Raw genomic sequence first — 18024 nt, 5'->3', positions numbered from 1 at the left:
TCTTGAAACTGGTTGTTGAGTTTAATTTAAGCTGTTTGCTTTGAAAATTATTTTCACTCACATTATAAACGAAGGATGCTGCAACATCTTTAAGCAACCTTTCTAGAATAGGCAATGAGTCCCTTTCAGGTCTGCAGTATATTAAAAGGTGATTTTAGCTTTCCAAGATCATCATCAAAGAAAACTAAGGTCTTTACTTCAATGTCAATCGTATAATGAACAGAACTACTTTAACTTGCACCATTCACAGATTTATTGTGTGTGTTATTTCACCATACCAAAGCCATTGAAAATAAATATTCCCAAATTGTCCCTGGTGTCCCTTACCAACACCATGTCCAAATGTTCACTGGTACAGCAGGTATGGAATTGAATTGTGCTCTTCATCCAAACTTGGAGGGAATGGGGAGTAAAAGGGTAGATTATCTGTCTTGGAGAGCAAATAACTGCAATAGGCCACATAGAATCCAAGAACTTGAATGTTGAAATTCCCAAATTGGCTTTATTGCAACCCAGTGGCTTTATCTCTGGAGGTTATACCTTTGTAAAATTGTAAAAGTCTGTGGGTGGGCCTTTATACAACAGTGTTTCTGAAGGTGCTGGTTTGTGTAGGGTACAACAAAGGTGGGATTTCTACATTTTTCTGGCTGCATAACCGATGAACAAGACGTTTTTCCTGATGAGGTCCCCCAATGTAAAAATCTAATCAAACGGAAGTCTACAAAATCCCTCTACATGACCTTACTCTGAATTTGAAAACATTTATAAGCAGTAGTTCCAGGTTAAGACGCATTTAGTCCAGTCTCTTGGTTGGAGAAACCCTGCAACAGAGAAGTCTCTGCTGTTAAGACACGGAATACTGGGAAGGCTTCCTTCTCATTTAATTAGATGAACTGTTATTATTTTATGGAGCCTAGGAGGCGAAAAGGGGGAATATTTTTTTTTCTCTGACGCACGACTTCTTATGTCGTGACTGTGAGATAATAATGTCGTGCGAAGAAGATATACCTCGTGACCAAACCATTCTCAACGATGTAGATGAAGTAAAAGCACAACCCTGATGGTCGTGCAGTAGAGATTTACGTAATGTCATCCCCACTACTTTTCTTGCTTGCACGATCTGTCCTGCGCACGAAATAAAGATATTCTTTCCCCATGTCTCTTACGTGAAGGGTTACAGTGAACAAAAACGGACACCCCTTTATTAAGTCTAGATAAATCATTAATTATCATTATTATAATTTGAGGTATCTCAGACACATTTCCTTTGTTTTCGTTTTTAAAGATACCAGCATATGCAGAGATGACTAATCATTTAGAGATAAGTTGGAACGACTCCCTGTTTGTTGGTGCAAAATGGAAACAAACTATTTTGATATCTCTTTCAATGATTTACAGGCATACAAATCTGAACTGTAAGGGATCGGAGAGTAAATTACCGTTCACATATTTGCAAGGATATTTCCAGAAGTCTCATAAAGTACTTTGAGGTGTCCCCTAAAGTTTAGGTTTCTTTAAATGATATAAAAGACATCCTGAAATATGAATATCTAATTCATTAACAAGAAATATATCAAAATGATGGGTTTCTTAGATCCGTACTGTTTACATATCGGCCTGTCCTCTTTGTAAAAAGCCCGATGACAGCTCCGGTAAGGAGGGGGGCGGTTGTCCAATCTCCTTTCATCTGGTGTCGAGCATCACAGACATGCGTGTCCAATCAGAGCGAACAGCTGCAGCCGCCGCCAAGCTTGTGTGCGGAGTCTGTTCTGACAGGAAGCGGACGACAGTTGCTTTGCAGCTTGTTTCCCTTCTGTTAGTGCAACTCGGGCAAAGACCATTGACGTTCACCCCCACTTTCAAAACTGTGCGGGGGGCAATTTCGCGCAACACCCGCAAGACGCCTAGCGTCAGGATAGCAACCAGCCTGGCGCCTTTCGGTAGTTTTAAGCTGCGGTGTATTTCTTTTAAAAAAGGCTGAGCTGATCATTACAACAAGCAAACAAAAAACTCCCGAAAGACACAGCCCGCAGGGTAGGATACTACAGCGCATCGATTCACTGGAAATTGCTTGGATGTCGGAAGCTGCAAAAATCAAGTTGTGCTCGAGATTTTTTATTGAAGTCTATTTTCTGCACTTTAGACTGTAGTCTTTCCAAAATTGCAACTTTACAGTCTAGCGACCTACAGTACTGTATATCACTTGATTTGAAAGCGAGTTTATCTCTTCGTAGAATTTAAAGCTCGTATTCTAAGGTCTAAAGCTCGCTTTGAGTGTCGAATCGTACACATCACTTTGTGCACATTTTTAGCTTATTTAGTTTATAAGAATTTTAGTCGACCGATGAATGCGGTTAAGAAATCGCACATACTGAAAACGAAACTAAAGTTTGCCCTTGACTGTGAATTCTTCTACAAAAAACAAAATGGTAAGTATATTTGACTTATGCTTTTTAAAATCGTTGCTTTCTTTAACTGTTAGTATTTCTTTCTGGATTTGACAAATATCAAATAATCCGACGGTGAAGGGTTTAATATGTTTATACTACAGTAACGCTAAGATGTTTGTAATTAAATTGTCTGATGTGCAAGCTTTCATTGACATAAATGTACATAATTGGAATGCCGTGTGCAGTATTTATTTTATGTTGCAAATGCTATATTATATTAATATATTACGTCCAACTTAGTACAGTTTTGTGATGCAAACTAATTCGCGAGCAGTACAGGAAACATCAAATGCCAATTCTGTACAAGACGAATTGGGCTATTTTTGCAAGAGTAAAAATGCAGAAAATGGTTAACACCCTGCTTTGCATGCGCAGTGTACCGGCCCTGTATGATTTCCGAGTAAGTTATTCCAGCCATCTTCTACAAATTCCTCTTTGGGATCAACATCACTCATGCCAGAGAGCCTCCTTTTGAATAGTCGTCCAGTTCCAGGCAGTATTGTACATCTGCTCACTTGCTTCTGACTTAGTGTGTTCTGCTGAATTTGATTTCTCCCTTCATGTTTCAGAACTGCTGTCATTTTTAAACGGACTGATTAGCCGTCCCTTTTTCATCTTCCAATTCCGTTAACTCGTGATCTAAAGTGGGCAACCCCTAACTCGTCCAGCGTGATACCTAAAGATTACAAAAAGATTATTCACAAAAGCGTTAAGCCCAAATATTCTACCCAGTAATCACAGGTATCTTTTACATTTTCCGCTCTTTATTAAAAGCATACACTAAAAAGACGTGAGTACTATGGATGGCAGGGGGCAGCACTGTGATGTCAGTGTCAGTGAATCTTAGGTCTTGGCCCTGGGTTCAGATCTGGCCTATGGGACCTTCTGTGTGGAGTTTGCATGTTTTATCCGTGTCCTTTTTTTTTTTCACCAGAACCTCCGGTTTCCTCCCTCAAGCTGTCTTGCTTAGCGGGTGTCTCTAACGGCTTCCCTGTGTGAATGTGTGCGCTCTGCGATGAACTGTTGTCCCATCCAGGATGTAGCCCCACCTAAAGCCTTGCTCTGATGGGGTTAGGCTCTGGCTCACCACAACCCTCTAAGGTTGAATCACTTACTGAAAAAGGAATTATTTCTGCCTTAGAGATCATCTTCCTTTTTTTTTTTGCTCTGAATTTTTTACTTCATTTAGAAGACTGCCTCATCCTTTAGAGTTTCTGTAATTTGAATTCTGTAATTTTTTAATGAAAGCCTTTTTTAATGTCCACCCTGCAGCTAAGATTGGATCTCTTCCGGTGCTTTCAGGCTGCATTAAACGTCCTAAAAGGAGATACAGTGTAGGAGCTCATGTTGCGTCAGTGTTTTATTATATGGTAGATTGGAGAAGTGGCCTTACACAGACTTGCTTTCTCACAGAGATGTGCAGGCAGTGAAGTCCCTCAGAGTGAGATAAAGAAGTAACCACACACACTCAAAATCCTTTCTTAGTTCCCACACTTCATTTAGTACAGCCTTACGAGACCAGAACTTTTTCAGGACAAAGATCCTTGTAAGGTATGGATTGTACTTGAACAGCATATGGCAAACAATGTCATATCTGGCAGGAAGAAAAGTGGGAATCTAAACCTACATTTGTTGAGGCAGGACTGTTAGAGCTGCTTCGTTGGTGTTTTTGCATAGTGCAGAACAACAAGCTGTCATACTTGTGGTGGACATCTGTTGTGCTTGTACAAACGGCTTAAAGTAATAATCTCTTAGTGGCAAGGCTGTGAAAACTGAGACCCTCCTGGGGTGAAGGGGTGGTGTGTGTGACAGGTGTCTTAAGATATTTGCTATCCTGCATTTCAGCAAATAATGGTGGGGTTGGGAATATGAAAGTTCAGCATCAGCTGCTGCAGTCATACACTTCGAACTGTAAAAGACCAGAGTTGTTATCAGAGTGTTGAATTGTTTTCAGAGTGGTTCTCTCCATGTTCTGATTGCCTCTATCACACACGGCGCATGCCTCTTAAGTACGAGAGTGGATGACATAAAGGATCGCCGTTCTGAGGGATCTGTGGTAAAACCTTTGTGCATAGTCTAAGATCCTTACCTGTGGAAAAGCAATTGGACGGCCATTTCAGCATTTCTCGACAGTTCAGTGAGCTACAGTAGCTTTGCTCATTGTGAAAACAGCAGTGATCACACTGGCTGAAATAAAACAATGTTTTCCCTGTTTAAGGAGAACTAATTATCTCCTTTTTCCTTTCCATGTATAATTGAGTCAGTGTTTATAGACTGTCCCTTTTGCTTCAAGCAGTGTGTCACTCCTTGGTAGGTAACTCACTGTGGTACTTCTGATAGTTCACTCTTGGCTGGTGTAGGCCCAAAAACTGGAACCCAGACTCAAGCCCAGGGCTTTTTCTTTCCAGACACCCTTGTAGCTTTCATTTCTTTCTTTTAAACCTACATGCGTTTAATTTTGTATTCTTATGCAATTCCTCTAGACCTCATGCAGAGAGTGTTGAAACAATCAGAGATGTGGGACTTCTCCTCTTTTCCATTTTGCTCTCAACATTCAGGTTTCGCCTCACCGCTGTAACCCGTGGGAATCTGCTACGGGGTTTTGTCTCATTAGTTAGGAACATCCTCATTTCAAGTCTTATCCCCACATGTTGTTCTGGCAGTCGAAATAAACACTACTGACATTCATCAGATAGCACTTTTCTTAGGACATGCGCCTGTCAGTCTTTTCTATTGCTTGTCAGGGACACTAAAATCTGATCGTTTTCTTGCTTGTATGTTGGATGGAGTTGATAAGATTGAGGATTCCTGTTCCATTACTGACCAGTGAATTGCAGGGAATATCTTAAGTGTTTGCAGGGGGGGGTTGTCGTTCACTGGGCTTCTGCTCTAGTTCAGTTTGAGTTTTCTGATCCATATTACTTTCCCTGCACTGACTCAACATTAATACTTTTATTGTTATGCCTAAAGCTCTTTCAGTTTAAAAACTATTCTAAAGTGAGCACGTGGCAGAAATGCTAAAAGTTGTTTGTCTTATGTGTATGCGTTAGTTCAAATTGCTTTAATAAAGCAGGTTCCTTTTAGATGGGCTGGTAACTGAGAAGGGCTTTTCATTTGAGGGCACTGCACTGTTTGCTTTGTGTGGAGTGAACAATGATTTGGAGGCAGTGGTGATTTGTAACGAGAGGAGCAGAGCCTCGTGGTAGACTCCAGACCATCTGCTTGTCTCCCTGAGCCACAGCAAGTGGAGGTCATGGCAGATGGTGAGGTCAGTGTGTGTGGTTTCCTCAGCTTTTGTCAAGAGGACTGTCCACAAAGTGAGATGAAGACCACAGTTGTTAGCAGTGCCTCTTTAGTGGGAGCACTGAGAGCATTGTGTAGTTGTTAACTCAGCATTGTGCATTCCAGGTCAGTGCCCTTCATTTCACTGGAGATTAGAGATGTGTTCTGCGTGGGTCACATGTCTCATACATGACGTGTGATGAAACAGCACTGTTTTATCATGCATCACATGTTTATATTCAGTGTCAGTACATCAGAATGAGTCAAAGCTAGTTTTTTTCAGGTGTTTTAAATTAAAAATTATTTGTCTAGGCTGTTTGGAATATAGCCTCCTTTAATTCTGATAAGGAATGGGTTTTTTTAGTTTTAATTTCTCTGATGCTTTGAATTACAAAAATGACTAGCACATACTTTTCAGCTTTTGCTGTCAGTACAGTTTGTATGTCTGTATTTTTGCATTGGTGAATAGGTAGTAGAGTAGTCTTGCATGCCACAAGCAGATTTAATTATATTTATGATGAAAATTTAGGTCTGATTAATAATATCCAGTTCAAACATTGGTTAAAATTTGAGAACAGGGTGTAAAATAATCTTTAACTGTGCCAATTGTAGCTTCTAGAAGTATGTTTATTCTGTTTTCTCCTTATACTCGGAACACCATCAACATTCTGTGGAAGTTTTCAAAGCCATTGATCTATTGAATTCAGCTCCTGCATATTAAATTCTTAAGGAACTCCAGCTGTCTCTTTTATGGATTATCTAGGGCATTCAATGCACGAATGTTAATGGGATAACAATAAAGACAGCATTTTTAATAATCATTTTTTAATGTTGATGATTCACTGTTAATTTCTTTGTGACCATCAAGCTTGCGTTTAAAACACAAGTTGTGATGAAGTTTTAAACAAGCCCTTCTTTTTTTAGCTTTGCAAACAGATTGAAAAAAAAATATCTCTCACCATGCAGCTGTAATAATGGAGCAATAACTAGAGTGTTGTAGATCTGGAGAAGTTGTACTAAATTTTAAAGGATCTGTAATGATTTATTCTACAGTTTTTATACATTTCACTATTGGTTATTTTTAAATGGGAAATGCCCCTAGTTCAAGCAACACAATACAATATTCTCTTCGGTGCTTCCTCACTCTGCGTCAGATTGATGTTGAGATGTGAAGGGACAGACGTTCCATTCTTCTGTAAGGAAACTGAAAATTGTTCATGTGTCAGGGGAGAGGAGAGGATGGGAGAGCCTCCAGACGAGCTGCAGAAAATAACCCTTCGCCTCTTTTGTCATAAATGTAGCTAATTTTATTTCTTTCCCCCTTTCAGCTTCTCACATCACTGCAGTATTTTTCAGACTCAATTTATAAACCGAGAATGGGAAATCCTGCCCCTGACAGAATGTGTTACCAACTTTCAAATAGCAACAGACTGACACTAAAAAAACAGTTGATCTGACTTCTTATTCAAATAATTAGCTCCACTAGGTAATTAGGATGAGGGATGGAATGAAAACCAGTAAATCGTGTTTCCCTGAAGGACCAGAGTTGCACAGCCCTAGTATACATTCTGCTTGTATATGTACAGTGCATTTTCAATTAACTGATATCTATACCACTTTGTTTTACATAGGGGTCATCAACGCTGTAAAGTTTCTTATCTTTGAATTGATTACAAGAAGATGAATTGGAAATTGGATATCATGGCAAATGCAGTAAGTAAAATATTTTTTTTTATATTTTAAAATGCTGTACTGGCCACTGGAGCAAGACGTTTTACTGTGAGTGAATATTGGTTGCGAGAATAAGGAAAGAGTTCACCATTCTGTGTGGGTGTCCAGGGTGTTTTTCATGATTTGTTAAATTTCTGGAAGCTTTATTTCCTTATCTTTCAAACTTGATGCACGAGGATTTCAGTGAGGGATGAGGATTCCAGTGAGGGATGAGGATTTCAGTGAGAGATGTGGATTCCAGTGAGGGATGTACCTGTTGAGCAGGTCAAAAGAAGAATGGCTTGGGCCTCCCAAGAGGGTCAACCACCCAAGTGCAGGTGATGCTCCTTGATCATGAGTTCATGTCTGGCTTAGGTCACAGTAGACTATGACCAGGAATGCCTTAGTAGCATTGACCAGCTTAGGGTGAGCCAGCCAGTAGTCATAGTCAGCTAGGGCCGTCTCAGCTCTTGGTACCACAGTGATCCCTGTGGCTTCCTGAGGACTTGCCGGCATGACTTCATGTCAATGAAGGGCCTCCTCTCCTCCAGTCAGTGCTGAACCTTGGTACAGATGTGCTAAAAAAAAATTTGAGCCATATATGGATTTATTGGAAGTTATTTTTCGGTTATATACCCTCTGGTTTGGACTCTCAAATACTTGGTGAAGGTTGTCACACTGCTGAGTGTCTTTGTACCAATGTTGGAGGGATATAGGTTCATGCATGTTCTCCCAAGGTGCACTCTGTTGAGATGTTCAACATTTGACGTAGGGAGAGCTTCATAGGCACTACAAGAAAACTGTCACTGCCTGGAAGACCGATGTGCTTCTCGCTGACCACACTGCAACTCGCAGGCTCCTTGCAAGTCCCGGGGTCACTCAGCCAGTCGAGAGCCTAAGCTTGGGGGAATCCCTGTCACAGCCAGCTAATGACAGTGACGTACCCCCGGAACTGGCAACACCCAAGCAATTGGTCTTGAACTACAGTGCCACTGGAGAGCGCTAGAACATAGCTTTTTTTTTTTACCTGGTTGCCCTTACCCCTCATTCAGACCAGTTGAAGATATACTGTAACTGGTAAATGCCTCTCTTGACCACTCCACGTAATTTCTGAAAGGAAAACTCCTTTTCCAGCTTTATTGAACAACAATTGGGAGGCAAACTGTAATGAATTTGCAACGCGATAGAGTGCCCCTGATACCATTGCAAGTGACTGTCACTGCATGGTATTTGCATATATATATATATTTTAGGCAATAGGCTTTCCTCTGTGTTTCCTGTGTACAGTATAGAGCTTGCAAAGCCCTCCACTAATTAACTGCCTGCTTTGCTGTGAGAAGGGAAAGCCCTATAGACACTCCTGTGTTTTTCTGTCTCCTGGAAGCTAGCAGTTAACAGCCAGCTTCAGGCCTGGGAAAGCCCAGCCTTTGTCATCCCCAGGCAGGTCGAGCTGCTGTGTTTTTGGTGCTGTTTTTTGTGTGTCGGCCTTTTCCTCCAGAAAGAACTGTGCTTGCGCCAGCAGTCTTATCCCCAGCCTTCATGTGGCAGCAAGAGTTGGCAGCCTGAAAGAACAGCCCTGGCCATGACTAAAGCATTTCAGAAATACATCATCAGATGTAAAAATCGTTTTGATTGGTAACCAGTGCAATTTTGTGTTACACCATTGACTGCAGTTTCCTTCTTAGGTTAAACACGTGCAATGTAGCAAGTACATAACACAACCTCAAGATATTTGTACTTCTCCAGTCACGGTGCATTGCCTCAGGGTTCATGTGAAATGCTTTCTTTTTACTGTTTTGTTTAGGTTGGAGCTCCAGGCATCAGTGGAGACATGAAAGCCTTTTTGAACGCGAATCAGAACCTTGTCAGAAGTAAGTAGTAATTGAGTGTGGTTGTTTAATACTGTGTCGGGTCTGCTGTATATCCCTAAGGCAAATTGCAGTGATGGGTACAAAAAGACGTTGAAGGCCGAAGGCAGCATATTTACTGTTCGATAATAAAAAGGAACAAACTCTAAAATGAATGTTGTATTTCGTGTTTTGCCGATCTGTGTGCCCAGTGATCAGTTCCACAAGTTTTCATTTTAGGTAGCTATTGTGTTCAGATTTCGCTTCCTCTGTGAGGAGGTAAAACAAAATTGTTGTAGTGTGGGTTGAGTCAATTTTAACTAGAGATAATTTAAAAATGAATGTGTATTATTTGAATTCTCATATTGTGGAGTACTGTACTGGAAGTCCTTCTTTGGATTTCTTCTTTATTAGTGTGGCGAAGCCTGTGTGATAGTACTGTACATACATGTGAGCAGTAGTCTGAGCAGTCGTAGTTGGTTACCCATAATGGCCAGCCCTGAGGTTCAGCAGAGTAGCCTGTTTTGGCCGGTGTGGGCAGTGTCGGGAGAAACACTTTTTGCTGTCCGTGCCAGAAGTGATAAACTTGTTAACTTTTCAAAAGGGCAGTTATGCGAGGACGAGTATACGAGTATGAAGTTTAGCATGGGTTACATTTTTAAAGCTGGGTAACCTGCATCAATTTGTGATTGTGGAAATAGCAGTTAAAATCATGATCACTAAAAATGTGATGTAAAGGGTGAATTCTTTTACTATTTTTAGGCAAAAAATTGGAAGGCAATATTTGTCTGCTTTGTCACTTAAAACAATAACAGTGTGCCAGAATAAAATATTCGCTGCAGGTACAGCTCTATATCTCAGTGTCAGGCTATTCGCATGTACAGGCTATGTTCCTGGCATGTGTGTGCAATACAGTGTTGTGTCATGAGTTGCAGCTTCTGGAACCTCAGCTTGTGTGATGACATGGTGGTTAGCACTGGTGTTTTACAGCTGTAATGATCCTGGGTTTGATATGAGCCTGGTGAATCAGCTTTATTAGTATTAAGAACAGTAACACCAAATACAAAGTGAAGACTACATTTCTACAGTATATTTCTATTCACTTTCTGTACACTGTACACGTCTGACACTTTAATCACTTAATAGTCTGTATACTAAGTCTGAGTTGTATTTTGTATTTGACTGGTGTACAGTATATGGTGATGCCTTAACTTACATATTTGATTGTCTTGCTGACACTGTGATATGAGCTGTGCTGTATGCTTACAAATTACCAATGGAAACCAGGATACAGGGCTGGCCACTGGCTCATATTACAGGTTTGTAGTCTTGAAAAATGTCCAAGGTTAACTTGTGTGTATAAGATGTTTTATTATAGCAATATGTAGCAGTCCAATTGTCAATGACTACTTATTTATGTAAGGTTGACCTGGTTTTCTTCTTTCATTTACACTTTTAAACTGCACAGTGGATGCTTTAGTTTTTCTTTTGCAAGTTCAGTCTGTTTACCAAAGCAGACAAACCAACTGAGACTGATCTTTGAGCTGACAAACCAGTTGAGACTGACCCTGGAATACTTTAGTATTATTAGTTAATCTGCTGCTCACTTCTCTGATCCTGATGTGCGATGGAGCAGTTTTGGGTGAAAATTAGATTTCTGTGCTGCTCTAATTCCTTTTTACCCCTTTGTTTCAAAGGGCTTTTTTAGGCACACAGAATTTTGTACCCTTTAAATTTAACAAGAAAAAAAAAAGCAATGTTTCTTTATAAACTTTGTGTTGAAATGGGCTCCACACTGCACTTCATTTAATATGTAAAACAAATGCCACATAATATGAAATGACAGCTGGCCTGAAATATCTGTAATGTATGTAAATTAATTCATTTGTCTGTAACAAAATGTGCCTGCTGCAGTTTCTTCTTCGTACTAGAAAAGTGGGCTTCAGAGCTGGGTGTGTGAAAAAGCTGCACATGTCTTGAGGGATAAGATTTCTATCTGTGCTGGGGCCTGGTGTTGCCTCAGTGTGCATGCCTGCCTGGCCTGTCACATGCAGGTCTTCATTTTTATCTCTTGCCAAAATGCCTAGTACTACATGAATGCCCAGGAAATTAAAAATCCACGTCTAGGTTTTGCGGTATTAGTGTGAAGCATTTTGCGTGCAGCCGGCATTTGCTCTGTCAGTGTGATGATCTACCGTATCTTATTAAAAAACGTTTCCAGTGCATTAAAAGCGATAGTTTCTTTACCTACAGAAACTGAATTTTATTACTGTGGGGTTCCGTTCTCATTCTGTGTTCATCTCTTTCAGTTCAGCATTCTGTTTAATTTTAAATGAAATCATTCATATCACATTGATATCAGTAATGAATAATTATATTCAAGTATTTTAACATTTATCAGTTTGTGGTTTTTTTTCTAAAAGTACAACTATACAAAAAATTTAAGGGTAATTAAATTAAACGGTATATTAGTGCTTGATCAGGCTGTCTTAAAGTCTCTTAAGTTTGCAGGCATGCTCTCAGGCTTATTGAAAGTACCACAGTACAGTATCCTGCTTGTTTTCAAGAGTGCTGCTCTACCTTCAGCATAGCCAGGCCAAAGCAAGCAATAGAAGAAACAACATGAGGTTCCATCCTCTCACTGGACACATTAAATCTGCATTCCTCTGGCTGTGTTGAAGCAGGCAGAACAGTGAAACTGTGGAGACATTGATCTTAAGGGAGGGCTTTGTGAATGGTGTTTGTTCAGACTTTGTTTGGGTAGCCGATTAATGTCCTCTGTGCTCTGCTTTTGATGTCTGACTAAGTCTCAAGTTTCCATTGAATGGTAACAAAGACAGGAGAGAGTCTGGTTGCTGCTGCAGTGAGTGAGGGGCATGCTTTCTCAGTTCAGGTAAATGAAAGCTGTTTTTTTACCATCCTGATTATCACTTTGCATTTTCTCTGCCAATTTCCAGTCACTTCTGGGCTGTTTTGACACTTCAAGATTTCTTTTAAGTGTGTGTCATGGTAAGGTCTGTACCATTCTGAAGTTTCTGTGAGACAAACTGCATGCTGTCGGGGGGGAGGGGCAAAGTTAGCTTACTTTGTTGCTAAAATAATTGCAAAAAAAACAGCACTTCATTTAAAAAGATGAGTCACTTTCTTTCTCTCTGCTGCAAAAGGAAAGTGTTTTTTCCCCAATATTTCTTGTGCAGTAAAAAGCTGAGGATCATATTCTGGAAGTGGTATACCTTCTGAAAGTTGAACAGTAGAACAAAGTTAAAAGATGTAAGATTGTGGCTCCCAATTATAATGAATATTGATTATGAGACAAATAAAGTCAAATACATATAGCTATACATCTTAACCAAAATGTTGATGATATGTCTTATATTTTGCATTGAAAACAATTTTGTTCTGCCTCTTCTCCTTTTAGGATAAATAGTAAGAGGACTTTTTCTAAAAAAAGTTAAGCTGGAAGTCCAATAGTCCAAATGTAACCTACACTAAACCTTTACTACATTTCCACATAGGAAAGATTCCCTGTGTTTGCCTTTTCTGGGAGTTTAATAAGTTGTTTGTTGCTTGGCTTTTCTATTTCATTTTTATTTTGGCCCATGTGTAGTGTAAATAAAACTTCTGATCTTAAAGCCTTGCCACCTGTAGTAGGCTAGGCTCTTTTTATATAAAGAAGGACACTTGTAAAAAGCAGCAACATTTCACCTGCCTCCTCTCAACATGAGTTGCCCTGTGTTTCTTTTTGATGAAGGCATGCCATGCGCTGCCTGCCAGTCTGCAAGTGTGTGCAGTGGAACTGTGGTCAGCTGTATTCTAATTAAGTTGAGCCATTGTTTGTTCATGAAGAGGCTGTGCATTCCAATGCTTTATGGCTCTCTGTCGGGCTCACTGCAGGAGTGTGGGTGGCACCATTTACTGTGTGCTGCTTGGGGTAGAGCCTACCATTGTACTAGTGATGTACTGCCTGGAAAAGTCCAGAGTATAAGTGTTGCTGCAGCACTCTGGGTTTGCTGAACAGTCTGGCCCATCGTGATGTTCCAAAGAGCAGTCTTTGGTTTGCCCTCGGGATTATTGGCAGTGATTCCAGTTGTTTTGATGAGTTACAGTGAAGGAATTTTGCTAGAATTTGAGGCGCTTCCATTCTCATAAGGGACTGCATAAAGGACAAGGCACATAGTATCAGCACGTCGTTTCCATGTATGTCCCAATGGGTTTTGTCTTTCATCCAGGGAATGGGGATGAACTCTCATAGTTTGAACAGGGTGTTCTGCCAGTTCCTGCAGAATGAGGGCTATGACAAGGCAAACAGGTTATTGTTTGTCGGTTTTTCACAGAACTTATGGGTTCTCAAACCCAAGGAAAAAAACCTGGAGGCCCTCTGGAATTCACTGTTTTTTTCCTTGGATTTGAGAACCTATATTTTGATTTTGATGGAACCAATATGTGAATTATTATTCATTGCCTATATAGACCTCATTTACATTTGATTTCAAGGCCTATCAATAACATTGTGACAACGTCTTGCTAAACATTTTTTTTTTCCAGAGTCCTGTTTCCATTTCTTCAAAGATCCATTTCTTTTGATATAACCAGTATCTCAAAGCCTCTGTAACCCTCCGTAAGTTCCCAGCTATGATCTCTTTCTTTGTGGGACTGTACCAACATGATACATAAAACTTCAGATCGATATTGCAGATAATTTATAAAACAGATGTGACTTGAGATTAACCTGAAAAATAGAACAATAGAAATTGTAGAATGCTTTTTATTGAGAAGCAGAACCTTCCTTCATGGATATTCCCTCCTCTTCTCATTAAGATGCACTTAGAACCTTTTAGGTTTCGACTTCTTGATGTTTTGTTTTACAACATCTGGCTAGGCTGTAGCATGGCTCAGTGTAACGTTTTCTTGTGGTCTGGCAGGAAAGACTTTGGTGATGAGGTGTTAAGCTGTTGTAGTGTCTTTGTCTTACACTACCAGCTGGCATCCTATTCTGAAAAGCTAGTTTTCCCAGTAACAACCCCCATGTACAGTATCTCTCTCTCAGTAAACACATTCAGTCTTTGTATGCTGGTTAACCCAGTTTTTGACTGTTTTCATCACCATATCCCATCATTCTTTTTTAAATATCCATGGCATTCCCCTTACTTTTTTATTGTTTTTACCTTAGTCAGACCAGTGCAATCACCCATTTGATATATAACTGTCAGTGTAGATTTTATAAAATTCCTTTGCCCCAAGCTATCGATCTAATTTTACCTTGGTGTCTACAGAAGTTTCCTCTTCTGTATTAGATAGTCTAAGAAAACTGGTTATTTTGTGAGTATGTGCGTGTCTGTAGATGGAGACCTCCTCTCATTCCTGCAAGACTCCTATGTGTTGTATGTAATGGGGAAATACTGGGAAATAATCATCAGCTAATTTCTCTTAAAGTAGTTTGCAGAGCCTAGAGGGTGAACAATGCATCAGCAGCTACTGTAGGACTTTGTTTTGATGGCTGTCGTGAAAGGCAGACCACAAGGAGGTGAAGTAACTTGCTTATGGCAATATTCAGTGAGTCAGCAACAGCTGAAGAACCAGGAACCTCCTGGCAGCAAACACTTTTTCTTAACTCTTGGACGTAGCATTATTCTAGATAAGACTGACCCGAAAAGGAGATTTAAGAAACTCAGCTCACCAAAAAAACAAAACGGAAAACCTGCTGACTGATTTGTTAGCTAGTTTGCCTTTAGATTTTTATAGCTTTCTCCTTAAGGCCATGCGGAACATTTTAAGACAGCTGTTCTTTTTAGCTTCAGGATAAAAAAGGAAGTTTCTGTGCACTGCAAATCCCATTGAGGGTGGAACTGTGTGGCAAGTGTCCATCGGAAGGAAAAATCACTTCAGTGCTTCAGTACAGAACCCTGAACTTGAACTGCTCTCCTCCAACCAACTAGAAACACACTTTCACCATAAAAATGTAGTGCCGGCCAAGCTATTTTTCAAACAGACCACCATAGCTTTTTTTCCAGCTTGAACTCCACTTTCATGAACTCATCAATGTCATTTGTCATGTGCCAACACAGAGTGAATGAGTAATACAGAAGGCTGACTGCAGTTGTTCAGATTCCAACAATACTAAGCCTTTCACTTAAGCATCTGTTGCACTGAACATGCCGTGTAGGCAATAGTTGACACGGTGTTAGATTTTTAGGTGTGGGTGGATTTCTCTTCAAAATTAACTTCAAAATGTGAAGCTAGAAATCTTAACCTTCATTGTGGTTCTTGGTTTGAATAATAAATATTTTCTGAAATGCGTAACCCATCGTTTGATATTATTTTGTTCCATACAATTTGGTCTGCACACAAAGCTTGATTTTGTTCTATGAAAGACAAGGTGGATGATCCAAGCATTTCAATTGATCAAGTAAATCAAATTTATCAATATTGTGCAGCAGGGGTATAAAGGCAACATGTGCTTGGTTTGTTTTACATTCTTTCTAGAAAATAATGAAGATAATGGACTAAATTAGACATGCGCAAAATACATTTAATCTCAATATCCCTCAGAGGGTGTTGGAAGTAGGGGCAGATGAGCACTTCATCATAAAATTAAACAGTCCCATTCCCTTTTTAGTATAAATATCCTTTGACCTTTCTTTGCTCTCTCACAGAATGAAATGTCCTTCAGAAAATAAAATTCAGTTACCTTGGAACTTTAATAGACTGCAAGCTAAATATAAAGATCTAGTGGTAACAAAGACAAAGAATATATTTTTTGAGGAAGTTGCATAATCTTTGATGTTAACTTCGAGCTTTTGCAAATTATTTTTTATTTGTATATTATTACTTTTATTATTATGTCTTGTGGTACCTTGATCGTAAGGAATATGACACAATTCAGTAAGGTTATTATTTTCACTCTGCGAACTCAGAACTCGTGTCGTTACTCTCTGTCTTGCACACAAATACAGTGGTGATCTTCTATGGATCTTGTAGCCATTGTGTTATATGTTAACAGTTTATCGTGATTAAGATGTATTTTGTGGTAAAACAAGTGAATTAGAGTCAGTTTGTTTCTTCACAACTCAAACTAAGCTCCATGAATACCAAAATTAATATCATAGTAGAAATCATTAGTGGAGGCTTTGTGTAAATAGTTGTTGCTTGTACCATAGAGTTTGTAACTCCTGATAGCCTTACAGTTTACACAGCAGTGTAAATATTAGAATTATTAATATAAAATAAGCTACAGTGAGTGATGCATCAAAGCTGTTAGAATGTAAAATGTCTATTAGTCGATTGAACTCCAATCATGAATTTCAGATACTGCCTTCAGTTTAGTTCTTTGGCAGCAAACCCATTTATACAGTACTAGTGCTACTGTATGTCTTTTAAGCAAAAATGTATTTGTTTTGAAAGCCAAGTATGCCCGGTGTTCCCCGGGCATACTTGGAAGAATCACAAATGTGATTGTGCACATTTAGAAACACATTTCACATTTTAATCTATATGAATTGTGTGATTGTATGATATTTGATACTTAGGATGCTTTTTCAAATAAGGCTTGTATCCCTAGGACGGATTTTCCCACGTGACATCACAAAGACAAAGCCAGAGATTTGCACGTTCGACTTTACTAGAATGAAGGTGTCAAATTCTTCACACATCAGACAGACTAGAGGCACAGGCTTAACGTGTCGATAGTGATCAAAGCACACAATTTTGGGTATCAACCGATATCTCTCTTTCTTCTTTTTATAGTTTCTTTCCTGATGTTATATTCCAACTGTTTCTTCTGCAATTAGAAAGGCCAGGAAGACATGGAACAGTGATCTTTCTTTGACTTCTTCACGACCACCCCCCCCATCCCCACCACTTCCCCTGCTTCTGGTTATTAATAGTTTCTATTGTTTCTTTCAGGTGATATTTCAGTGGTAGCTGCTTCTAATTTCAGTCCCTCATCAAAGATCACTTTAGGACCAATAAACGTGAATGTGGGACCCCAAATGGTAAGTATTAATTTGGAAGTCTGGAAACATTATTCAAGGAGCTATTGATATTAGATATTTTAAGAGGCCACTTTAATAAACCATAAAACATCATTTTTTTGTAATGGTTGTTTGTGGGAACTCATTTTCGAACCTTCAAGCCCAGACACAAGTGCTGGCACCTTTGGTATACAGGAACTCACGGCTTTATGAAGTGTAAATAATGTGTGAATTTAAGTAGTTGACAGTGATGACTGTTCCTTATTGAGCCCCCTTCATAATAGCAAGGTGTCTATTGGAAGCACAGGGTACTGTAATACTATAACACCTAGGTCACATTTTGCATTAATAGTGGAATAGTAGTTGATTTAATATCTTTATTTATATTGTTTCTGCAAAAAAAATCTAAACATAGTTGCTACAGTTTGAAACCAACAAAAGAATTGCTATTTAAACAGTGTGAAAGTGCATTTAATTTTCTTTAGAATATTCTGTTGAATGCTTTCCCCTCCTGTGATAATGGGATATACTTAATCAAATGTAGGCTCTATGTTGTTTCTGGTGAAATTTTAGAATTAGAAAGCATGGCAGTAATAGAGTAATGTTGGTGATGCCTTCTCTTCATCTTTTTTAGAACCTGTCAGTAAGAATAATAATGAATTACTTAAAATTAACCTGGTTCAAGGAGAATTACGTGAAGTAGTCTTACAGCCATTTTTTAGCTGTGTTGATAATTGCTTAATTAATTGATTGTTTCTTAATGGA

The 18024-nt window shown here is 39.3% G+C and overlaps 1 protein-coding gene across 4 annotated transcripts in view; it reads left to right on the top strand.

Annotated features, from left to right (window-relative positions):
• Positions 1-1755: 1755 nt before the first annotated feature.
• tfdp2 (transcription factor Dp-2) overlaps positions 1756-18024 on the top strand; it is a 39904-nt gene continuing 23635 nt past the window's right edge. Inside the window, exons 1-4 of one of the 4 annotated variants that reach the window (XM_088613407.1) lie at positions 1756-2429; positions 7364-7445; positions 9247-9313; positions 17192-17280. In XM_088613407.1, coding sequence (XP_088469533.1) covers positions 7413-7445; positions 9247-9313; positions 17192-17280 — 189 coding nt within the window. In that variant the 5' untranslated portion in view covers positions 1756-2429; positions 7364-7412. Of the gene's footprint in view, positions 2430-7363; positions 7446-7641; positions 7781-9246; positions 9314-12040; positions 12183-17191; positions 17281-18024 lie in introns of those variants that run through there. The other 3 variants (XM_088613400.1, XM_088613417.1, XM_088613423.1) reach the window with 3 other exon arrangements.

Source organism: Lepisosteus platostomus, chromosome 2, assembly GCF_059453375.1.
Source record: "Lepisosteus platostomus isolate fLepPlt1 chromosome 2, fLepPlt1.hap1, whole genome shotgun sequence".
In the NCBI taxonomy this organism is placed as follows: domain Eukaryota; kingdom Metazoa; phylum Chordata; class Actinopteri; order Semionotiformes; family Lepisosteidae; genus Lepisosteus; species Lepisosteus platostomus.
This window is presented reverse-complemented; position numbering and strand designations above follow the sequence as displayed.